This window comes from Hyperoodon ampullatus (genome assembly GCF_949752795.1).
Source record: "Hyperoodon ampullatus genome assembly, chromosome: 10".
Lineage (NCBI taxonomy): Eukaryota > Metazoa > Chordata > Mammalia > Artiodactyla > Ziphiidae > Hyperoodon > Hyperoodon ampullatus.
The window spans coordinates 46,624,489-46,648,572 of record NC_136923.1 but is presented as its reverse complement, the minus strand read 5'-3'; the positions used below and the strand labels follow the sequence as shown (position 1 = coordinate 46,648,572).

Below are 24,084 nucleotides of genomic sequence, written 5' to 3'. Positions count from 1 at the left end.
CCTGTGACATGGGAAGAGCACCACCCCTCTTGGGGGCATAGCACACCCCTCCACCTGTACAATAGGGAGCCTGATTGTGCAATGTGGTCCCCCGTGGCAGTTCCATGCCAATGGGGAAGAGAACAATAAACCAGTAAAAGATGGTAGGTCAGGTGGAGGCGGGTGCTGTGGCTTACAGCTGAGTATAAGAGGACAGGAGGTACAGAGAGCAGCTGTCTTCTACGGGGCGGCCACCCTAACTGATGAGCTGATGTCTGAGCAGAGATGGTGGAAGGGGGTGAGGATGTGGCATAGATACCAGAGGGAAGAAGTGCGAGGGCCCTGAGGTGGGCGCGTGGCTGGAGGCTTGGAGGTAGTGAGACTGGATCATGGCGAGGGGGATATGTGGTGAGGTAGGGAAGTCACAAGGTGCTGAGGAGGTGGTCCCATCACACAGGCCTTGAGGGCCAAATGTGTATTCACTGTGGCCTCACAGAGCTCTAGAGGCAAGAACTATTATCCTCACGTTACAGGTGAGGAAACCAGCTCAGAGAGGTTGATGATTTACCTGGGGCCACAAAGTAGGAAGTAAAAGCCAGGTCTGCTGGTGCCAAGTGATTTCCCCTGCGCCATGCCACCACTGAGGGCCTGTTCAGCACAGAGGTTTTCTGATGCTGTGACAGTGCTCGAGTTCCCCACCAGGTGGGCTTTGATTTCTTTTTCTGAGCACTCTTTGTCCCCTGGCCCCAGCCACGGTGGATCCCCTGTGCGTATGGATGGAGACTGCAGGTGGGGGACCCAGTGGTAAGAGGGCATCAGATGCGGTGACAGCCTAGACTCAGACTCAACATGCAGGCCAGACCTCAGGCCCAGCTGCCTTCCAGAAACTTATAAAGTGCAAATATGGAGAGAGTAGTGAGAGGAACCACTTTGGTACAAAGCGGGCAGTCAGAGCCTGGAGGAAGGCAGCCCTTGTCCTGCACCTTGAAGGAGGTCTAATGTTTCAACAAGTGGAGAAGCAGGAAGTGGACAGTTGGGGGTGGGAGAAGGAAGTGTTAACACAGGGCCATGGCCTCACCACAGAAAGTGGCTGCTGCTGCCCCACAGGTGTGCCCACCTCTAACACCAGGCACAACCCAAAGAAGAGTGAGAGGAAGGACCCACCTTCTGCCCAGACCTCCGGTGTGCCCTTGGAATCCCAGATGGAGGAGCTGACCACCAGGTGCTCCCTGCCCCGTCTTCCTGAAAGGGTGGTGTTGTCTGGGTGGAGGCGTTTTGATAGGCAGGGGGATCATGTCCCTCCCCCTTTGACTTCTGTTTGCCCAGAAGGCTGGTCCTGCTGGGTCCTGGGTTCTAGGCCTGCAATTCTGTAACTGGCCATCAGAGGGCAGAGAAACCCAGCCATAACCCTAAAGAGCCCATGGTCCCAAGAGAAGTTTTATCAAGTGTGGGTTACTGAACCCACTTTTCTCATTCGATTAAACCTTTTAAGGTCAAATGCAGTGGTGGGAAAGGGGGAACCTCTATAAATTAGTACTCATGCCTGAGGCAGCCAACATTTGGGGGAACGACTGGGTACCAGGCCCAGTAGCTATGGCTGGGCCCAGACAGGAATCCCACATGGTATTCCCCCAAGGGTCCCTGAGAGGAGTTCAGAGAGTACCCTGAGTCTGAAGAGCAGCCGAGCTGGCAGCCATTCCCAGGGCCCTCTACACGCATGCACACACACTCACGTGTGCCAGCTCAGCCGCGCTGAGCCCTCTTCTCTGTGTGGTCTAGGCTGGCCATCCAGGTGGAGGAGAACAAAATGCTGAAGGCTTCCCTAGGCAGTGCCCTCCAGGGAAAGAAGGAGGACTTCCGAATGTACCATGAGACCCTGGGCCAGGTGAAAGGGATCTTCCTGCAGGCCCTGCGGCAGCAGAAGGCGGACAAGCACTAGGATGGCGGCCCAGTGTCAGCCTGGCTGGATGGGGCAGCCTTAGGCCTTGAGAGGACGAGGCTCTATCTGAGGACTCCATCTGCTCCTGGAAGCCAACCTGGAGCAGCCAGCTGGGCCCCTTCTCCTAGAAGAGGCTCTCCAAGGGAAACAAGAGCCAACATCCCATGGCAGGAGGGCAAAGGAGAAGCCCTGGGCACGCTTAGCGATGGCAAGGGAGGAGGCCAGCAGCCTGTCGGCATCAGCAAGAGCTCTGGGATGAGAAGCCAGCTGTGAACGGACAGATGCAGTCCCTTGGGCAGGTGCTCACTGCCCTTGTCCTAGAGCCTAGCGGGGGACCCTGCATGCCCACAGGGCTCCACATGTGCAGGAGAGCCCAGAGGGCTCCAGGCTAGGAGCAACCCCCAGGCCGCCCAGCCCTGCCCCACCTCCCTCACCAGAGCATCCTCACACCCCACTCCTACCTCCATTGCTCTATCTGTGGGCATCCCCACCCTCTACAGACTTGGGGGCACCACACTCCTAGCCACCTTGTCAGCCCACCCCTTAGGGTTCTTCCTTAGGTGCAGACCCTCAGGCTTGTAATAATAATAATGATTTTCATGATCACCACAGCTCCCAGTGAGTGGGCACCTACAGTGGAAACCTGACCCCATCTAGACCTCTAGTAGCCCAGGGGGTTGTCACCCTGTTTTACAGATGGAGAAACTGAGGCTCACAGAAAGACACAGAGCTAATATTTAACCCAGGCCTGCCTGCCTGCAAAAGCCAGGGTCCTCCAGCAGATCCGATTACCCAGGGTGGGCGTGCCTACCCACTGCTGGGCAGCTCTGTCCCCCTGCCAGCTGCTCCAAGAGGCACCTCTTTTTGCTTCCAAAAGGCTGCAGCTGGTGGGTGCTGGTGGCAGAGGGCAGAGGTGGGGCCAGCTTGGAGCTCTGGGCAGGGGGATTTTGAGGCAGTGGGTCCAGGCGAAGGCATAGTGTACCTGCCTCACCACAGCACAGGGGTGAACTGAGGGGGCTGCTGCAGGAGAGCCCCCAGGCCCCTCCGTGACTGCCGCAGTGTCACTCCTCTCAACTGCAGTTACTGCCATGGGGAGGGGTGGCTCCATGGAGGGTAGCCACACACACCGACCCCAGACACCCTGGCCACACCTGTGCACACAGGGGCCCACACAAAGACACAGATGCACACAAATACCTAGACTCAGGAGCATGAATCATATGTAGACACACATGTGCCAGCAGACAGTGCTGACTCCACACTCACAGGCCCTGCCTGGCCATTTCCCTTCACATGGGATCAGAGAAAAACTTCCTTCACAGGAAAACTGAGGACCCTTTCATCCTGATGGCCTTCACTACACTTGCTGGGGGTCTCTAGACCTGTCACCCCATGCAGGGTTGGGGCTCCGAGTAGGGGGGCCAGCATGGAGTCCCTCCTCAGCCCCATCCCCGAGGAAGGGCTCGAGCAGACAGGGTCCCAGAAGCCCCAGGTAGCTTCCCCCATAGAGAGGGTTCACGGTATGTATGCCGCATTTGTGAGTCGCTGCACAAGTGACACAAGTGACCGGTCTTCACGAGCAGGAATGTGCATCTACACACACACACACACACACACACACACGTGTGTGTGAGGAGGAGCCAGCTTAGAGCAGGTCTGCTCCATTCCCCCAGCAGAATCCCTCTTCAGGACTCACTGAGTTAAAAGGTGCCAAGTGCTAGTGCAGTGGCTGGCACACAGTAGGTGCTCAAAAGACATCAGCCCACAGTATCACCTCTATTAGTTCCACAAATACTTGTTGAGCAATTACCCTGCCCTAGGCAAGGGGGTGCCAGGTGAGGCAGACTCAGTCCCCGAGCTCCTGGAAGCCCCAGATCAGCTGGGGAGACAGATTCCCAGGCCACCATCTACCGAGCCAGCTGGCCATCAAGCAGTCATCGAGTGCCAACTGCATACCAGCCTCTCCAGGCCTGTGAGGGGCCCGGAGGCGAATCTGACTTGCTGCTGCGGCCTTCAGGGAGCTGCTTGTCTGGTCAGAGAGGCATGGGAAATAGAGCGCCGCGACGGGGCGGGATGGGTTGGGGGTATGCAGAGACGGAAAGCCGCATCTCAGAGCCTCCCACCTTTCCTGCTGGCTTCCGGGCTCAATGCCCAGGTCTGGGTGGGGTGAGGGCTGTCCTTCCAATCTCCCTGCGGTGTGGGTGGGGGGAAGGCTCAGGAGAAGAAAGGGTTGTCAGAAGGACCAAGGGCTGGGGCCCTGAAGGATCTAACTCAGGTGGGCCAGGCACGGAGCGCGGCAACCTGGTCTGTCCAGGTTAGTGCCTGTGGCCCCTCCTGAGCAGCACCACCTGTCTCTGCGGCCCTGAGGAGGACCTCCCAGCCCTCAGGCAGGTGGGCAGCAGGTGGGCTGGACCTGCCTTTCACAGATGGGAACACTGAGGTCCCTACCCAGAGGCACAAGGTGGTGGGAACGGGAGACAGGTGCCTGGAGAGTGGACGAACAGCAAGCAGTGAGGCCGGGGGTGGAGGCGCCTCACGTGAGGACTCTCCCTGGCTGCACCCCAGGCTGTGGGCCTGGGCGCTCAGGTTCCCACACTGACAGGTGAGACCCGGCTGAGCCATGGGTGTGGCTTGGCCACTGTCCCCTTGGGGGCCTTTGGGGCACCACAGCTGAATTGGACAAGGCTGCAGCCTGGCTCAGGCTGATTCAAGCCCCAAACACGTCCCCATGTTCCTGCGCCCTCCCCTGCTCTCAGGAGCCCAGGTCAGGGCGGCCTGCAGCAAGAGGGCTCCTCTGGGCCCTCACATCCGGTGGCCAGAACTAGCCTCCCCATTCCCTCCTCCAGCGAGCTCACGGCCACCCCACAAGGAAGTCTCTGCCCACACACCCCCTCTCCTGCGCACACACACACACACACCATAAACAACATAGCACACACACTTTCCCCGACTTTTTACTTTGAGCAACAACAAGAAACAAATGAAAAGGACTTTGAGACTTGAGAGAATCGGCCCCCTGCCCATCTTTCCCAGTAGCCCTCGCTGGTCTTAGCCCAGTCATTTCCTGCCCCTCGTTCTGTGGGCACCAGGTGCCCTCCCCTCACCACCCCTCACTCGGGGGAAGCTGGCCTCAGGCTGTCCAGCCCCAGGTCCAAGGGGCCTCCCTAGCCCTCTACCCACCTGCCATCCCCACAAGCCAAGCTCCCTACAGACCCCACCGCATGCGGCCCGCCTGGTGGACCCCTCCTCCAGCTGTGTGTGAGTGCTGCCCGTCTTGGCCTCTGGAGCGAGGGGTCTCAGCCTAACAGCCTCTCTTTATGAGCAGTTCAGTGAGCCAGGCCCTGGCCACGGAGTGAGCCGTCGAATCCCCCCAAGAGCCCAGTGAGGTCAGGGCCGGCAGTGTGCCCATCTACAGATGAGTATCTGAGGCTCAGAGAAGTGGGTTGCCAGCAAGGCGGAGCTCAGGCTCAAGCCAGCTGGCTGTACCTGTGCTCTTAACGGTGAAGCCAGACCACCCCGTCCGCCTCCCAGAGCCATTCTCTTGGAGCCTCATGAGGGCACCAGCTGCATGGCCGGCTCAGGCTGGTCTCAGCCAGCACCAGGTGTGGGTGAGCTGGGTTCTTGCCCCTGCAGGGCAATCAACTCCAGAAGCTCATACGGCTGACCCAGTGACTTCACCTAACCTCCTGTTCGTCAGTTTCCTCTTCTATCATCCGGGGAAAATGGTAACAACCACTTCCCTAGAGGTTGTGGTGACATTAAAAAGAGTTAATCCAGGTATAGCCTTAGAACTGTGATTAACTTATTTCTCCTCTAACAACCATTGACTCTACCTCAGGACTCTACTCAGGTGCCCCACCTCCTCCAGGAAGCCCTCCCTAACGCCCACAGTCTGGCTCAGGCACACCCCCTCCCCGACGCTGGCCTCCTCTAGCACCCATGATCCATGACTGCAGCCCGCACGCAGCCCCTCCAGTGCAGTAATCACCATTCATGCTTCTCAGAGTCAGGGACCTGCCGTGCAGGCCTCCGTGTCACTCTGTGGGGAGTGTGTGCTGAGAGGAAGCTCAGCGCCTCCAGGTATTGTGGGAAGGGAGGGCACTCTCCCTCCCAGGCCTTGCTCAGGCCCCGGAAGTGCCCCTGCTGTGGGTCGGGGTAGGAGAACACTTCTTCCTCCTCTAGTCTCCGCTGAGCCTATGACTGGGCTCAGAGGGTCAGCACGGGCTCCAGGACCTGTCCTGTGACTCATTATAGTCACACAGCTCCCTCTACCCCCCAGACCCTGCCCCCCATGCACATGCATAAACAGGCCCTCACAGACTCTGAGATCCTCATCCCAAAGGACCCCAGAGTGGCTGGATCCCTGGGTGGCACTGGCCTTGGGGAGGTTGTGAGGGACCCTGGCACACTGCCCACCATGGAGCTCCGAGGTCCTGCATCCAACCATGCATCCGTCCAACCAGCTGGGCTCTGAGGCCACGGTGGGGTGGCCTTCAGGATACCCCTCTGCATCAGGTAGTCTGGGCTGAGGCCTCAGCTGCCCCTTCCCAGAGTGAGGGCCCTGTCCCCCGACTCCTCTCCCCCAGAGGAGTCCTGGTTGCTTAGGAACACTGCTGTCTGCCTCCACCCTGCCGTGGAGAGGATGCCAGCCACTCCAAGGACCCACTAAAGTGACCCTGCTAGCTCCCCTCCACCTGGTCAGCTCCCTATGGGACAGGGCTGGGGTACAGGGCCCACATGTCTCTTGCCAGTTACAATCTCACTAGGCAAGTCAGTCCTCCCCCAGGCACCGATGCCTGGCCAGCCAGGATTCTCTGCATGATGAAATGGACCAGGGCAGGGGGCTAGGTGGGCGTGCCGTGGGACAGCCGTTGGGAATTCACATGTAAAGGTGTGCGCTGGAATTCATGGAGCTGCACATGAAAGTGTGTGCATGGTATGAGTGTGTGTCTGCATGGCGGGGGCAGAGCTCACAAGCCTGGAGAGGCCAGCAGGGGCCACCTGGAAGGTCTCCTGGAAGAGGAGAGTCCTGGCCAGCAGTGAGAAGGAGACACAGGCTCTAAGGACCTGGGGAGGCAGGTCGAAGTGAGGTCCAGGTGTCCCTGTCTGAGCCTATGCCAATGGCCACCCCTTCTGCCCCTCCCCAATCCTCCCTGCAGCTCCCTGTGGCCAGCAGCTCTGCAGCACTGCTCCACTTCACGCAGCTCCGCTCCAGAAAGGCCACCTCCTCCCTGCCCTCCTCCTCCCCCACCCCTCCTGCTGTCACCACTCACCGTTCACAGCCTCCAGGGCGTGGGGACCCCAGGGCTGGACACACCGCACCGGGGCCCCAGAACCCAGCTGGTCGGACGGTCGCACGGTCGGACGCAGGACCCCAGAGCCCCGAGGTGGGCAGTGTGCCAGGGTCCCTCACAGCTTCCTCAAGGTCAGTGCCAGCCAGGGATGTAGCCACTACGGGGTCCTTGAGACCTGTAGAGCCCACCCCAGGCCCCTCATCGCAAACCTCAGGTCCCAAAGTGGGGTTTACTCCAGGTGTACCTCAGGCGGGCAGGTCAGTGGGCAGGGGGCACTCCTCTGTCCACAGGCTGGCCCAGGTCTGGGGGTCTATCAGGAGAGGTCGCAGGCTGGGGGCCAGCCCTGGCCTTGTTCACAGAGGCCTCACAGGGGACACCCGGCACCCGCCATGGGGAGCTAAAATTGGAAAGTGGCGAGTGGGAGGCAGCTGACAAAGCTATTTCGCAGGCTCTTCTCCGTGCTCCGGTTTCAAGCTTCTGCTCCCTTAACCCGATCCTCAGGGCCTCCCTACCCCCGCCCGGCCCGTGGGGAGGTGCCTCAGCCCTCAGGCCAGCCGTGTAGAAGTCAGCTCCGGCAGGCCGCTGGTAGGGGCAGGGGCAGCGGACAGTCTTCTCCGATCAGAGACTGCAGGGGGGCTCACTGAGAACACTCAATCCTGTCCCTGGTCTGCTGTGTGACCTTGACAGGTCCCTGCCCCTCTCTGGTCCGTGAGCCCTCCATCTGTGTAATGGGGAGAATGCCGACTGTGGCGGCCCAGGAGAGCTGGTTTCAGAATTGGTGAGGGAGATTTAGAGGATCTGGGGCAGGAGAGAGGGCCATGCCAGCCATCTCTTGCTCAGCCCAGCCTGAAAGGATGCCCAGACATGTTCTTCCCTTCAGTTTGGGCCCTGAGTCTGCCACCCATGCGGCCCTTGGGAAGGCCACGGGTCAGGCTGGAGCAGGATAGAGAGGGCACAGGTGCTAGCTTAGGTCCCAGGGATGACCCAGGAGGACTCCTGGGGATAAGCTAGGCCCTGGCAGGAGGGAGTGGCCAGGCTCACCCTGAGCCCAATACTGGTCAGCACCTTGGGCAGCGGCCAGCACACTCCCTGGTGTCTGCCTGGCCCAGCCTAGCCCCACACCCACTACCCCAGGGCACTTCTTCAAGTAGCACAGCCTCCAGCCGGCATCCAGGGCCTGGATACACAGAGCACTGAGAGAGTGGGCAGGTGTGGCCACGGACACAGGCAGGAACAAGGGACGTGGCAGGCTGGGGCTCAGGGGCTGGTTGGCGTAATGGGGGTCAATGAGAAGCTATAGGCTGAGTGAGAGAGATGGAGGTTTGGTGCTGGGGTAGGACCTGGGGAGGTCACGGGAAGTAAAGGCAGCTCAGGAGGGTATGGAATCAGAGAAAGGGGCCTGGAGGGGGCGGTGGTGGTTTGTCAGGAGTTGAGAGAGACTTACTGAGGGGAGTGGGAACCCTGGGGGCCAGAAATATGATGGAGGTGATGCAGAGGGAGTTTCTCCACAAGAAAGTCATCTGAGACCTTGGAGGAGCAGTTTGAGCAGAGGGTGGGGACCGGTCCACCTGAAAGGTATGGAGGAGTGAATGAAGGCGAAGAAGGCAGGCTGAGAGTGAAGACAATGCTTTCAAGAGCCTTCAGTGGGAAGGGCGGGGGCGAGAGCAGCAGCTAGGACGGGGCACCAAATGGCAGGGGGCCTGGGAGGAGTGGGAGACGGGCGGGGAGAATGATGGCATGAGATGCCCAAGGGGCTGTCTCTCTTCAGAATGGGGACCCCATCACCTCAGTGGGGACCATGAACTGGGCTAGGCAGGGCCGGGGGGCAGCAGTGCCCTCACCCAATCTGTCTCTCTCAGCCCCATCCAGGCTATGGGCATCAAGACAGCCTTGCCCGCGGCAGAGCTGGGCCTGTACTCCCTGGTGCTGAGCGGGGCCCTAGCCTATGCTGGCCGGGGCCTCCTTGAGGCTTCACAAGGTAACAGCTGGGCCCCGGGACAGAGGGGTGGGACCATTCTTCCGCTGGGGGTCTCAGGGCTCCACCCAGCAAGGCCAGAAACTTAGAGGCTCCAGACTCAAGGGCAGTCCCTAGGCCTTGGGGCTGGGGGGTTGAGTCAGATGCAGCCACAGGGAGACTCAAATGCAGAAGCACTGACAGAGACCTGGACAGAGCTAGAGAAAGAGAGAGAGAGAGAGTGTGTCTCAGACACTCAGGGGTACAGAGACCTGACCCCAGACACACAGTGAAACCCAGAGAGAAGCAGAGGCAGAGAGAGACCCAGACCCTCTCCCCTCCCCCCAGGGTGGCATCAGCCTTGCTGTAGAGGCAGGTGTGGGTGTGAAGCGCCCTGAGACCAGACTCTGTTCTCAGGTGGGGCCCACAGGAAAGCCTTCCGGGAGTCTGTGCGACCCGGCTGGGAGTACATTGGCCGGAAGATGGTAGGTCCCTCGCACCCCAGGGTCCCTGACCGGGGTCTCTGATCCCTGGCCCATCTCTCCTGTCCCAAACCCTTCCCCGCTCTCCCCTGTTCCCAATGGTCCCACATAACAGAGGGCTCGCAATGGGGAAGGTCTCTGGCTTGAATTTTCAGCATCTTCAGTTTCTCCACTGGCCCCTCCTCTGTCCTCCTGGGGCCAAATCAAGCCTGCCTCAGACCCTGCTCATTTAGGAAACAAACCGAGACGGGCTTCCGCAGGGCCTCCAGCACCATCCTCCCCAGGAACAACGCGATAATGGTGGAATGTCAGGCAATGTGCTGGACAGAGGGGGAGCTCGGAGCAGCAGGGCGGCCCACGTGGTGCCCCTCATTCCTCTCTACCTACCTTCCTGGTACTTCCCTCAGAGGGGAAGGCAGGGACCTCAGCCATTGCTCTCCTCTAATGCACAAGAAGACTCTGGGGGCAGGGAAGGGGTTGAGACTCTGACCAGCCCAAGTGCCAGCCCACCCTGCCCCCGCCCCACCTTAACCTGCCTGGGCCTGCCCCAGGACGTGGCTGACTTCGAGTGGGTGATGTGGTTCACCTCCTTCCGCAACGCCATCTTCTTCGCTCTCTCCGGACACGTGCTGTTTGCTAAACTCTGCACTATGGTTGCCCCCCAGGTGAGCTGGACCTGAGCACCACCACCCCCGCCTCCCCCTCCCCCTCAGCTACAAGGGTTGCGGGGAAGCCATCCTGGGCTCCTACCTCCGTTCACATGGAGAGGTAGACGAAGCCTTCTCCCTGTCCACAGCTCCGCTCCTGGATGTATGCTGTGTACGGGGCCCTGGCGGTGGTGGGCACGATGGGCCCTTGGTACCTGCTGCTGCTGCTTGGCCACTGCGTGGGCCTCTATGTTGTCTCACTCTTGCACCAGCCCTGGCTCTGTCTCGGCCTCGGCCTGGCCAGCCTTGCCTCTTTCAAGCTGGACCCCCTCATCTCCTGGCAGGTATACACTGGGGCGGGGCAGGGGTGGAGGGTGCAGGGATAGGACCCCAAACCTCTCACCCCATCCAAAACGTTTGCCTCCTAAGTCTCCCCAAGCATTTCCTTCACTTTCCCACCCGTCTTCAAGCCTTCGACCACGGAGCATGCTCTGCCCACAAGGTGGTCGCCTCCACCGCAGCAGAGACATGTCCAGCTCCTTCCCTGCTCTGCCCTAGCACTTAACATGAAATTGGCCCTCGGTGGCCAGTGTTGACGGGCGCTGGCAGAGAGGGAGATGGCAGGACCAGGCTGGGCCCCTGCAGGAGGCTGGGTGGGCTTCCCAGAGACAAGGGGCACCCTGGTGAGCCGGCGGCCTGTTCTCTCCCATCCAGAGCGGGTTTGTAACAGGGACTTTTGATCTTCAAGAGGTGCTGTTTCACGGGGGCAGCGGTTTCACGGTGCTGCGTTGTACCAGCTTTGCGCTGGAGAGCTGTGCCCACCCTGACCGCCGCTACTCCCTAGCTGACCTGCTCAAGTACAATTTCTACCTGCCCTTCTTCTTCTTCGGGCCCATTATGACCTTTGACCGCTTCCACGCTCAGGTGAGGGGACACCCTGTGGGCTCCCAAGACAGGACTGCGTCCCCCCCGGGCGGAAGTGAACCCCCCTCAGGCCCCAGAGGGGCCCGTGTCTCCACTCTCAGGGTTGCCAGGACGAAGCCGCGTCTCCCCTCACCCTCGCATCCCCAGACAGCTAGTTCGGGACTCACCGCTCAGACAGGGCTCTTCGCGCAGGTCTTGCCTCCCCCACTCAGACACTAGCCGTCCCTCAGGTGAGCCAGGTGGAGCCGGTGCGGCGAGAGGGCGAGCTGTGGCGCATCCGGGCCCAGGCGGGCCTCAGCGTGGTAGCCATCGTGGCCGTGGACATCTTCTTCCACTTCTTCTACATCCTCACCATCCCCAGTGACCTCAAGTTCGCCAGCCGCCTCCCGGACAGCGCCCTCGGTGGGTGTGCGCCGGGCCCAGAACAGGGATGAGGACGGGGCCGCCACTTCAGAAGGACGGACCCTCTGCGCCCCAATGGCGGCGGAGTCACAGCTGGGGAAGCTGGCGCCCCGGGGGACAGCACCTATCGCAGGGTGGGGGAGCGGGGATTTAGCCTTTGAAACGCGTGGGACTTGGAGGTAGGTTTGCCCCGTGAGGGCCCGGAGTGGTACCCGACAGAGGCCGCCCACCTCGCCGGGGCCTGGGGCTGATTTAGGGTCTCCGCCGGGTCAGCCCCTCCCCCCAGGACGTGGGGGCGGGGCCTCCGTGGGGGCGGCCGGGGCGCAAGGACCTCCCCCCCCACCAGCTTGGGAGAGAGTGTCCGTAGGGGAGGGCAGGGCTCAGCGCCTCCCCTGGATTTGGGAAGACCCGGGGCGCGGTGGGGGACGGGGGGAAGGTCAGTGTGACGCCCCCCGGGCCGTGACGACCCCTTGTCCCCAGCTGGCCTAGCCTACTCAAACCTGGTGTACGACTGGGTGAAGGCGGCCGTCCTCTTCGGCGTCGTCAACACCGTGGCGCGCCTCGACCACTTGGACCCGCCCCAGCCTCCCAAGTGCATCACAGCGCTCTACGTCTTCGCCGAGACGTGAGTGCGAGGTCCGGGGACTCGCCTCCGGGATCCCCACCTCCCCTTCGCCTCTTGCCCCAAGCCCCGGAGCTCGGCTCCTGGCTGATTCCCACCCGTCTGCTCTCCTCCCACAGGCACTTTGACCGTGGCATCAACGACTGGCTTTGCAGGTGAGTTGGGGTGGGGTGGGATGTCACAGCCATGCCCCAGGTGGCTGAGCAGGGCCGTGGCCAGGTGGGTCCACGTCTTCAAAGATCATCCCTGGGCCAGAGGAAGCAGGGACAGAGGGAGGAGGTCATGGCAGAGGTCGAAGTGAAAGACAGAGGTTTGGACTTGGGTGGGGCCCCTGGAGGTGAGAGAAATGGAGTGGAGACACACAGCAGGCAGCCTGGACAGCACTTGGCCGTGGATTGAGGGCATCAGGAAGGAGAGGGCGATGACTCCCAGGAAGTCCTGTGCCCGGAAGGACTCTGGTTGAAGGAGCCGGCAGAAGGGCCTGAAAGGAGCTCTCAGAGCAGCAGGAGAACAGGCAGGACCGTGGGACACCCTGGCAGCTAAGGGAAGACCATCCTGGCATGGTAGGGGCAACTGGGTCAGATGCTGCTGGTCAAGGAAGCCAGAGACTGAGCATGAGTGTGGGTGGCATGGAGGTTCTCAGCCTTTCCCTGGAGAGGCAGGGGCAGGGAGGAGTCGGGGCTGGGGGCGTGGGGGACAGAGGAACCGCAGGGTAGTTCCGTGTGGACAGCTCCTGGAAGAAGCCTGGTACTGAAGGGGGACACCCAGAAGTGGCCGAAGTGAGAAGTGGGTGTTTTAAAGACAGGAAATAATGGGACATGCTTGGGTGCTGAGGGGAATTATTCAATAGAAAGGAGAAAGTTGGCAGCACAGGATAGAGGGGTGATTGATGGAGTGAGCTCCCTGAGAAGGCGGGGGAGGCGATGGAACCAGGCAGAGCTCTGGCTTCGGGACACGGAGGAGGAAGAAAGGCTGGTGTGGATGCAGAAGAATGGCCGGTGAGTGTGGAAAGGTGAGGGATTCCTCCTGAAAGCTTCGGTTTTCTCCATGAAGTAGGCAAGGTCATCAGCTGAGAGATGCAGGGTTGGGGGTGGAGGGAGGCACACAGATGCTGCCTCTCTCCTCCTGCCTAGATCACCACACCCATTCACACTTGCAGGAGAGATGAGGTGGAGTAGCCACTGCAGAGCCTGAGAGAAGATGCTGACCAGAGAAACCGTGGCACTGACAGCTCAAGTGGGGTTGGGGGTAGTGGATTTATGGATTCTAATATGTGAAGGTGTGGGGTTTTTCCCATCAGGGCTTCGCTTCTTGGGTGCAGGTGAGGAGAAAGTGGGTGATTGGGCTTTCCCAGATGGGTGAGAAGGAAGAAGTGAGGGAGAAGGGTTTTTAGGTTATTTGTAATGATGACTCATTGAATACAGTTAAGAAGGGTGGTAAAAATAGGAGGGGGTCACAAGATGAGGAAGGTGGGGGGAGGTCAATGAGATTGAAGAAGTGGAGCTAGGGAGTCAGGTCAGGTGGGGGGGCAGGGTGAAGCATGGGAATTAGGAAGGAGTCAAACAAGTGGTGAAAAAGTTGGGGTGTGGCCATGGGAGTGGGTGACTGAGGTGGAGTGGAAAAGAAACCATTAGTGAAATGAGGAGGTCAAGGAACAGAGAGGCTGGTTATGCAATGGGTCTTCTACTGAATTTATTTAACAGATATTTATTGAGTACCTACTACATGCCAGGTACTGTTCTAGGCACTTGGGATACAGCAGTGAACATGGCAAAGACCGTGAACTCATGGAACTTACAGCCTAGTGGAGAGAAACAGACCATAAACAGGTTAAAAAAAAAAGAGATAATTTTAGAGAGTGGTAAGTGTTATGAAGAAAATAAAAGAGCGTAATGGGGTAGAAGCTTCTTTAGTTGGGGTTCGGGTAGGCCTCTGTGAGATGAACTGAGACTTGAGTGATAACGAAATTTGGAGAAGAGAATTCCGGGCAGAGGGAACAACAGGTACAAAGGCCTTAAGACAGGAACCAGCTGTGTGTGTCTGAGTATCAGAAAGACCAGTAAGGGGAGAGCATAGTGAATGAGGGGAGAATGGTGGGTGATAGGTCAGGGAGGGAGGCAGAAACCAGATGACGTGGGATCGTCTAGCCACAGGAAGGTGGTTGAGTTTATTCTAATTGTAATGAGCTATTGCCAGGAGGGTGTGATTGTGGAAGTGAGGTGATCTGGGTTACACTCTTAAAAGATGCCTCTAGCTGCTGTGTGGACAACGGACAGTAGGGGACAGAGGCAGAAGCAGGGAGATGACTTAAGAGGCTCTTTCAATAATCTGTGTGACGGAAGATGATCGCCTGGACTAGGGTGGTGGTAGTGGAGGTGACAAGCACGTGCTCAGGACCAAGTGGAGCCCGTAGCATTTGCTGGTTTGGATGTGAGTGGAGAGGGGAATTGAGAATCCAAGATGGCACCAAGGCTCCTGGCCGGCAACTGAATGGATGGTGGTATCATTAGCTGAGATGGGAATGAAGTGGGTTTGGGCAGGGATGGGGGAGTTGGTCATTCATGTGAGGTGTCTGGTAACAGTTGGATATATGAGTCAGGAGAGAGACTGGGCTAAAGAGACAGATTTGGGGCTTGTCAGCATAGAGACAGTATTCAGAGTCTGAATGAGATCACTTGGAGAAATGAAGGTAGCTAGAGAAGACAGGAACTTCAAGGCTGAGCCCTCCACGTTTTGAAGTTGGGTAGAGGAGGAGCAGCCACCTGAGGCCCAGAGTGTTGAATGTGCCCAGGAGGATAGCGTTGAGGAAGCTGCCCCCGTTGTGTATCCTTTCCCCGTCTCCCACCTGCCTTTTCCCGCACTCCCACCGGCCCCTTTTCCCGCCTTGCCTGCAGGTACGTGTATGACCACATTGGTGGGGAGCACTCTGCGGTGATCCCAGAGCTGGGGGCCACTGTGGCCACATTTGCCGTCACCACTCTGTGGCTCGGACCTTGTGATACTGTCTACTTGTGGTCATGCCTTAACTGCTTTGGCCTCAACTTTGAGCTCTGGGTACAGAAGCTGGCAGAGTGGGGGCCCCTGGCACGAATTGAGGTGAGCAAGGAAGGTCTGGGGCTGGGTTGTCTGAGGCACTGGAGGGGGTGGTACTACTGCTCTCTGGAGTCTTCCAGCCACACTTGGCTGCCAGTCCAGAACTTTCTCACTACCACCCCACTCCGGGTTGTCGGGGCAATGGCTCCCTCTGTGGGTACCTGGCCCTCCCTTCCCTTCTGCAGGTTCGGGGGGCACCCGGGCCTGGCTGTGTTGTTCAGGCCCTGCCCTCTCTCCAGAGTTCAGTTTCCCATCTTTTAACAATGAGGGAGAGCTGACCAGGGACTCTCAGGGACACAGGCATATCCCCAGGACCCAGGTGGCCACATAGGCAAGGCCTCTGACCCGCCACGTCCTCTTTCCCCTGGGCCTCTTGCCTCACTGCCTATGTTTTCCTGGACCCAGCAGGCCTCTCTGTCGGAGCAGATGTCCCGCAGGGTCCGAGCCATCTTTGGGGCCATGAACTTCTGGGCCATCATCATGTACAACCTTGTAAGCCTGAACAGCTTTGAGTTCACAAAGCTGGTCGCCCAGCGCCTGCTACTCACAGGTGAGGGACGGGGCATACGGAATATGCCAGGTATCAACCTCAAGGACTGTGACCTCCTGAAATGTCCCCACCCCACCGCAATTCCCCAGGGACTCAGCAGGGAGGGACAGTCAAGCGGGGAGAGAAGAGTCACCGGGGGAAAGGGGAGCTGCTTCCAGGCGCCCATGACCTCTTCCCCACACAGGGTTCCCCCGGACCACGCTGGCCGTCCTGTTTGTCACCTACTGTGGTGTCCAGCTGGTGAAGGAGCGAGAGCGAACGCTGACGCTGGAGGAGGAGCAGAGGCAGGACAAAGAGAAGGCCGAGTAGGGGAGAGGGGAAGAGGGATGGGCACTGCTCAGCTCTTCCTGGGAGGGGCCTGACTGATAGAATAAAAGCCTTTTTACCGCGCTTTGGCTCTTCCCTGCCCCTTCCTCCAGCAGTCTCCTGGCTCCCTGTCCAGGCCGGATGAGGAGCTGGAGGTTCAGGGAGGGGGCTCAAGCTCTTGGCGCAAACAGAACGTGTAGGAGACACACATGGAGGGCAGAGACCACCGACCTTGGCAGCCCAGCAGCTGAACACGGAAGCCCCAGGTCTTCAAACCACCTGGTCACTGACGCTTGGAGCACCTGATCCCAGACCCCGAGCTGCTTGCTCAGAAGGCACTTTATTCTTCTTACAGGAGACTTACCCAGGCTGCAAGGTGCACTCGATGGGGACCCTCCCCACCTGACAGGCGAGGAGACTGAGTTCTATGGGGAGTTTACGGGCACACACAGCCAGGCCGGGGCTGGGCCAGGATGCAGCCTGACCACCCCCCGAGGTTCTGCCTCATGGACCAAGAACACGGGGGATATGGAGACACCGGAGAGGCCAAAAGTTTCTCGTCCCTGCCCGAAAGGCTAGCTCCAGGCAGCGATTTCCCTTTCCTGGCTGAAGCGGCCCCCCGGGCACTATGACGGGATGGGATACAGGTGGGCTTTGCCTCTCCCAGACTCCTCCCTGGAGCCCCCATCCCGGAACGCCGGGCCTGTGTGGGCTGCAGCGTGGGGGGCGCGTAGTCAGGTCCTCTGGGCGGGTCACAGCTTGGTCAGGCGCAGCACATTGAGCCGTACAGGTAGGAAGGTGGCGCCAGCGGCATACGTGACCTCCCGCAGGACCCCCTCCCACTTCTTCTCCTCCTCATTGTACCTGGGGTGGGAGGAGTGGAGACAGGGACGAGGAGCTCGGTCAGCCAAGTCCTGGGTGGGACCCAGCAGGGAGGGGTGGCTGGGTGCAGTAGGCCACCCCTGGGGAGTGCCGCCCCCCAGCCTCAGGCCCATCTCCAGGAAGGTCAGCTCCTGGAGAGCGCCCACGCTCTGGGAAAGGGGTCCCACCCCCAAAGAACACCTGCCCTACCTTCCAGGAAGAGCCCCCTCTCAGGAAGCCCGCACTCCTTGAAGTCCACCTCCCTCCAGGAAGGTCTGCACCTCCCCAAACCCCTCCTCTTGAGAATTTCTGTACTCAGCTCTCCGAGAAGTCCCCGCCCCCCCCCACCCGGGTCCCGCTCTCCCAGCAGCACTGCTCTCTAGAGGCTGCCTGCAGCACTGGGCATCACTGAAGGTTCAGAAGCTGCCCCAGGCTGCCAAAACCTCTCCCCTCCAACCCCAGCTAGGACCAGCCATAGAAGCAATGGCTCTGAGAAGCTGGGATCCAGGTACTTCTCAATCCCGTCCCAGCTCTCCCGCTCAGGAGCGGGGGGAGAGGAAAGAGCTGGCTGCCTCTCAGGGCCTGCTCTGCTCCCTGGGGCCCGGTTCTGTGGGTCTGGGCCCTAACCTTGGCACCAGCTCCTGACTGACACTGTCGATGCCCCACAGGGCGGCGTGGTGCCATGTGTGCAAACCCAGACTTTCCCAACAAACTGGAGAGACCCTGGGCTGAGCAAGGCATGTCTGCTGCCCTGTCCCCACAGGATTTCCTGGAAGAGGGATCAGCTCTGCCCACAGATGAGCCTGCTGGGCGCTGCCTCGGTGCCCAGCTGGCCTTGCTCACGATTCCTCTCACCTCCCTAGGGCCAGGCTCACCTCCAGATGTCGTTGAGCTCTGTGGGAACCAGCTCCCCGGACTCAGTCTCCAGTGTAGCAAAGCCGCCGATGGCATAGAGCGTGCCCGCCAGGCTGACCAGGCTGAGCGAGCTGCGCTCTTGTGGGAAGGCCTCAAAGGGTGCCCACCTGGCAGGAAGGAGGGGGCGTGAGGAGGTGCCTCACCCGCCCCCGGGGGGCCGCAGAGAGCCCAGTGACTGTCCCCCGCCAGCACTCACAGCTTCAGCTGCACCCTGCAAAATCCGACTCCCAGGCACCCGTGCTCCCAGCACAACCTGCTTCCTGACCTCTCAGGAATGCCCTCTGGTCTTCACTTCTTCCCCATTCTCTTGCCCCTCCTGTTTCCCTCCACGGTCCGCTTGTCATTCCATCTAACCTGCCCCATGAAACCCAGCAGGGCTCTCCCCAATGTCCCGCCTTTGCTCCTGAACCAACTCCAGCTTGCTACCTCAGTGACCATTGAGACCGTCCCTTGCACTCCTGCCCCGTCCCTTTTCTCCCCTTCATGGCCCAGTGACTCTCAAGGTGCCTTCACTCCCCTCCCTGGCTCCCGAAGTTGGGTCTTCATCCCTCCAAAACTGCTCTCGGGTCCCCAGCCACCACCCTGGAATCCAGGGTCCACAGTATGCACTTCTGCTGATGTGACTTTCTTCACTTCCCACCTCCCAGCCTCACCTCTTGGGATTCCTTGCTGAATAATGTATCTGCCCCTGCTGCCCCCAGGGCTTGGGCCTCGGCTTCTCCCACTAACATCTTCTCTCCTGAGGGAGGCTGTCCCCTCCGCGTACTGTCTCCACTCCCCAGATCTCACCCTCGAGCTCTCTCTTTGCCCTAGTGGGCTCCTCCTGGACACCCAGGTGCCTCAAATCCACATGTTTTAACTCGACCCTCACTTGTCCTACCTAACTCCAACAGTTCTTCAACAAATGACCTCCTTGGGACTTCCCTGGTGGCGCAGTGGTTAAGAATCCGCCTGCCAATGCAGGGGACATGGGTTTCGAGCCCTGTTCTGGGAAGATCCCACATGCTGCGAAGCAACTAAGCTCGTGCGCCACAACTACTGAGCCTGTGCTCTAGAGCCTGCGAGCCACAACTACTGAGCCCGCGTGCCACAGCGACTGAAGCCCGCACGCCTAGAGCCCATGCTCCACAACGAGAAGCCACCACAATGAGAAGCCCGCGCACCACAACGAATAGTAGCCCCCGCTCGCCACAACTAGAGAAAGCCCGCGCACAGCAATGACGACCAAACGCAGCCAAAAATAAATGAGTAAATTAATTAATTAAAAAAAAATAAATGACCTCTCACCCTCAAAAGCATCCACCTCTCCCTCTCACCCCCACCATCCAATCAATTGCTACATGCTATTTCTTCTGTCTGCTAAACTCTTGCTACTGAATATGGCCCATGGACTGGCAGCATCAGCATCACCAGTGGGTTTATTAGAAATATACTCTGAGGTCCCTCCCCATACCTGAGAATCAGAATCTGCATCCAAAGCATGATCCCCAGGGATTCATGGGCACATGAAAAGCGCTGGCCTAAGTCTTTCTCCAGTGCATCCTCTCTGCCCCATCCCTGCTGTACCCCCAGCTCTAGACCACCATCACTTCTTGTTATACAGCTGTACCCCTGCCTCCTAGGAAATCCCTAATCTCTTCTCTACGTGAGCTGCCATGAGGCATCTTAGGAAAACACAGAAGGGAGCTTAAAACCCATCAGAGGCATTTCATTACTCTCAGGATAAAGTCCCTCAGCCCGAATGCACCCTCTCCAGCCCCAGTACCCACAATCCCCACCTCCCTTCACCCACCACACTCCATCCAACCTGACCAATGCCCTCTCCTCCAATGAGCCTGCCTTTTTTTTCTCCTAAATGCCTTGGCACCAGCCTTCCTTTGCCTTTGGGCATCCTTCTCCCACCACCCCTTTAGCTGGCTGAGTCTAACTGGTCTGCCAGCTCAGTTTTCTTCCCGATCTCCCAGGGCAGGGCAGCTTCTGTCTCAGTCACTGCTGTATCCCTAGCACCAGGCCAGTGCCTGGTACTGCCTGGTACGAGTCTCTGAATGAGGAACCTGGCATCTCCGGGGAGCTCTCTCCTGCAGACCAGGCTGGCCACAACCCTTGTGGGGGAAGCCCACCTCACTGCTGATCAGAGTAGAGGGGCTAGTTCTGTGCTGATGTCCAAGCTGCACAGTGGAGACTCAAGACAGAGGCTATGTTTCCTGCCAGGGCAGACACAGAGAGGGCTGACATAGGCCTAAAGCCACACAGCTGGTACAGTGGGGCCCTTTGTCCCTGGCTGTCCAGTGGAACGGGGGCAGGGAGGGGGGAAGCAGCCATACTTGCCGTCCACGATGTTGTACACCTCAGCTGAACTGGTCAGCCCTGTGTCTGTGACCCCAGCAGCCACAAAAATGCGGCCGTCATGGATGGTGGCCCCGAAGAGTGAGCGGGCAGTCTTCATGGGGGCCAGCTCCCTCCACTCGAACTTCTTAGGGTCATAGACGCACATCTTGTTCAGGCACTTCCTGTGGGGGTGGGCAGTGAGTGAGAAGGAGGAGGCGGGAGCAGAGCCGCCTCTTCCCTTGGCCCAGTCCCTCCAGCTGCCTCGCAAGGCAGTCAGGACAGACCCCTGACAGCCTCGGGGAGACTCTGCTTCCGTTCTACCCGCCGACCCGGCTGCTGCACTCCTTCCTGGCCCGCGCCTCACCTGTCGCTACCTTTGCCGCCAATGACGTAGACAAGGTCCATATGGGAGAGCACAGAGTGGCCGTACACGGCATAAGGCAGCGGGTCCGATTCGCCCCATTTGAACGACCTAGAGGGGAGGGGAGTAGGGCGCTCTCAGCCCCCGTCTCTGCATTCACCCACCACCCAACACATATTGGGATGCCCCCGATTCGTTACCGGAACTCCCAGACCTCTTAGCTCCTCGCTCCCACCCCACCTGCCAACCCCACCCAGCCCCTACCCAAGCCCGCCCCCGCCACGCCCCGCCACGCCCCGCCCCGCCGCCGTCCTGGACCAGCCCCCAGGCCCCTCGGCCCCGCCCCCAGGCTCCTCGGCCCCGCCCCCAGGCCGCGCTCACAGCCTGTCGTAGCACATGACCGAGTCCAGGCTGCGCTCGTCGTCCTTGAGTTCTCGGCCGCCGACCACGTAGATGGAGTTAAGAGCCTCTCCCAGGCCGAAGAGGCAGCGCGGCGAGGGCAGCGGCGGCATCCCCAGCCACTCTGAGTCCAGGTGGTCAAACTGCGGGCCGGGTGGCCAGTCAGCGACCGCCCCCCCACGTCCCCCACCAACCCCCCGCCCCAGTCCCAGCCCGGCCCCACCGCAGCCCCGTCTGGCCACCCCCAGGTCACAGAGGAGTCCGGGTCTCCAGGTAGGGCCAGCGCAGACTGGAGGCGGTGCCTGGAGACAGTGCCTCTCCTCCTATCAGGCTGAGAACAGCCGACCGTCCCACACCCCGTAGGTGCCGGGAGACCACCGTTATAGCACCGTGATGGGGCATCCCATACAGAGCTGAGAAGGGGCCTCTGAGAGGGAGGCGCAGCTGCCGTCCTGGACTTCCCCAGTACAACTCCTGAACTGAGGCCTGCCTGCTCCCTGTTTTCCACTCCATCCCACTGCACAGGAAACATCCAAATACAACCACTCACCCCTTAAAATCTACAGTGTAAGTCTGCGACCCCGTGTACCCCAACAGGGTTTTCTTTTCTGGCGCACCCCTGCGGCTTGTGGGATCTTAGTTTCCCCACCACGGGTTGCACCGGCACCCCCGGCAGTGAGAGTGGAGTCCTAACCACTGGACCGCCAGGAAATTTCCCCAACAGTCTTTTAACTTTTTTTTTTTTTTTTTGGTACGCGGGCTTCTCACTGCTGTGGCCTCTCCCGTTGCGGAGCACAGGCTCCGGATGTGCAGGCTCAGCGGCCATGGCGCACGGACCCAGCCGCTCCGCGGCATGTGGGATCTTCCCAAACCGGGGCACGAACCCGTGTCCCCTGCATCGGCAGGCGGACTCCCAACCACTGCGCCACCAGGGAAGCCCCCCAACAGTCTTTTAATAACCATACTAGGGGCTCATCTTTTGGGAGAGTTTTCTGAGGGCTGAGCACTGTGCTGTTGAACACTTTATAACCATCAATTAACCTTCAAACAACCGTATCAAGCAAGGAAGAATAATATCCCCATTTACGAACAGAGGCCCAGAGAGAATAAACAATGTGCCCATGATGTGCCTTGGCTGGTAGAGATGCCCCCCCTCCCACCCGCCCCAGCTTAACCCTGGCACCACACTGCCCCTCACTGCTCTCAAAACTGGTCAGGCCTCACTAAGCACACCACTCACTATAGGCTCCTTCCCATCTCCGTCCCCTGCTCACTGGTTCCCAGCCAGAAGCACTGCACCCTCCCCTCCATGTCTCCAAATTCAGCCAACTAGCAAGCCTCACACCTACATGGCCAGTCTCCAGAAAACCATTCCTGCCCTCTGAGATCCCACTGTCACATTATAACTTGGACTGGGCACTCCACTCTCCTGGTCCTTCCTGGGCCTCAGTTTCCCCATCTGTGCAATGGGAAAGCAAGGGAGGATGGTCCCTTTGTTTGAGACACTCCGTTCCACATTCCAGTCCCGGCCTCATGCAAAGTTCTTGGCCAGGACCCCTACACTGACCTTATTCGTCCTTCTCACTGTCCCTGACCCCACCCGCAGTGCAGAGCTAGGGCCACCAACATATCAGACCATCCTGAGGCTGACATCTCCCTGAAACTGAGACACCAAAGTTATGCATCTTATTGTCAACTGCCTATAACTATCTTCAGCCTTCAGGCAAGTGGCTGTCAGTCATCCTCCCCGGTCCGCATCTCAGCCTAGACCCAATAACATTCCCCAACAAGTAGACACAGGCCTCTCCTGGGCCCCAAGGCTGCCCAGAAATCAAAACTGGCCACGCCCCTCCCAAGGCTGGCCAGGCACCTGCAAGAAGTAAGCACTCATGGGGTCCTCTTTGTTGTCCTCATTGTAGAAAAGACCCCCAGCCACGAAGACCTGGTTCTCCTTGGTCACCAGACTGATGTGGTTCTTGGGGATCTGGGTGGAGAGGGAGGCACAGTAGCACTCGTTGGCTGCCGGGTCATAGGCCACGGCGCCCTCCTCACTGATCATGAAAATGAGGTCCTGTAGGAACATGCCAAAGCGCAGGGTGTCATTGAGGATCCCGGGTAGGACGCGCTCGGCCTCCTCTTCTTCCTCCTCTGCCTTGGCTTCGGCTGTGCCCTTGTCAGTGGCCTTGGCCCCGGCTGCCTCCTTCCCCTTCTCCTTCTTCTTGCGCAGCACGGTGATGCGGCCCTCGTGCGCATCCTTCACCATCTGCACCTTGCGCAGCAGCTCGGGCTGGGCACGCACGAGAGGGTGGCGCTCCACGCGGCTCTCTAGGAAGGCGCGCGGCAGCAGGCGGAAGCGCACGCTCTCGAAGACGGTGGGCAGCGAGCGCTGGCGCTCGGCCTGCCCCTCGGCGTCGCCGCTGCTCGCCCATCTCATCACCGCCTCGAAAACGGCCTCCTCCTTCTCCACGTTGAGGCCATCGCTGGAGATGATGGCGATGAGCTCGTCAGCTGAGAGCCCGAGGAAGTCGGCGTCGCGGGCCACCAGCGAGAAGCGCGCGCAGATGAAGTCGCGGGCGGCCACGGCAAGGCGCGCGCAGTCGAGCAGGAGGCCTAGGCGGAAGACCGCCAGGCAGTTGGCGAGGCACAGGCGCTTCTGCAGGAAGGACACGCAGATGGTGAAGATGGATGGGATCTGGAAGCGGTGCGCCGCGGCGAACAGGTCCTGCACGCTTGCCTCGTCCAGCGCGATCTCTGACGTGTACAGGTAGTGTAGCACCTGGGCCACCACGTCAGGGGACACCTCCTCCAGGCGCAGCTCGCCCGCGCGCTCGGGCTCGGCCAGGAAGTGCGCCCGGAAGTAGGGGCTGCAGGCAGCCAGCACCAGGCGGTGGCATGGGAACTCGCGCTCACCCACCCGCACCACGCAGTCGAGGAACTTGCCGTGGTCCAGCATGTCCTTGAGCCCGTCCTGCAGGAGCGTCTGCTGGTACAGCCGCTGCTCCTCCGCCTGCTCCAAGCCCAACGCCAT

At 59.8% G+C, this 24,084-nt stretch overlaps 3 protein-coding genes across 3 annotated transcripts in view; 2 read left to right on the top strand and 1 right to left on the bottom strand.

Moving 5' to 3' along the window:
- Positions 1-1,918, top strand: part of CCDC13 (coiled-coil domain containing 13) — a gene marked incomplete at both ends in the record, with an annotated part of 28,747 nt that extends 26,829 nt beyond the window's left edge. The window contains 2 exons of the mRNA XM_079712980.1: positions 1,087-1,201; positions 1,759-1,918. Of these exons, the coding sequence (XP_079569106.1) occupies positions 1,087-1,201; positions 1,759-1,918 (275 nt within the window). The remainder of the gene's footprint in view (positions 1-1,086; positions 1,202-1,758) is intronic.
- A 7,166-nt stretch (positions 1,919-9,084) lies between these two features.
- HHATL (hedgehog acyltransferase like) lies at positions 9,085-16,195 on the top strand (the record flags this gene model as incomplete). The annotated part of the gene is made up of 11 exons (XM_079714013.1): positions 9,085-9,190; positions 9,584-9,651; positions 10,200-10,313; positions 10,445-10,639; positions 11,010-11,219; positions 11,450-11,621; positions 12,102-12,246; positions 12,363-12,398; positions 15,138-15,339; positions 15,745-15,886; positions 16,071-16,195. 11 exons carry the CDS (start codon positions 9,085-9,087, stop codon positions 16,193-16,195), a joined length of 1,515 nt encoding a protein of 504 aa, XP_079570139.1.
- A 329-nt stretch (positions 16,196-16,524) lies between these two features.
- Positions 16,525-24,084, bottom strand: KLHL40 (kelch like family member 40; the record flags this gene model as incomplete). Its single annotated transcript, XM_079712469.1, has 6 exons — positions 16,525-17,056; positions 17,929-18,075; positions 20,293-20,478; positions 20,661-20,768; positions 21,039-21,199; positions 22,927-24,084. 6 exons carry the CDS (start codon positions 24,082-24,084, stop codon positions 16,945-16,947), a joined length of 1,872 nt encoding a protein of 623 aa, XP_079568595.1. The 3' UTR covers positions 16,525-16,944.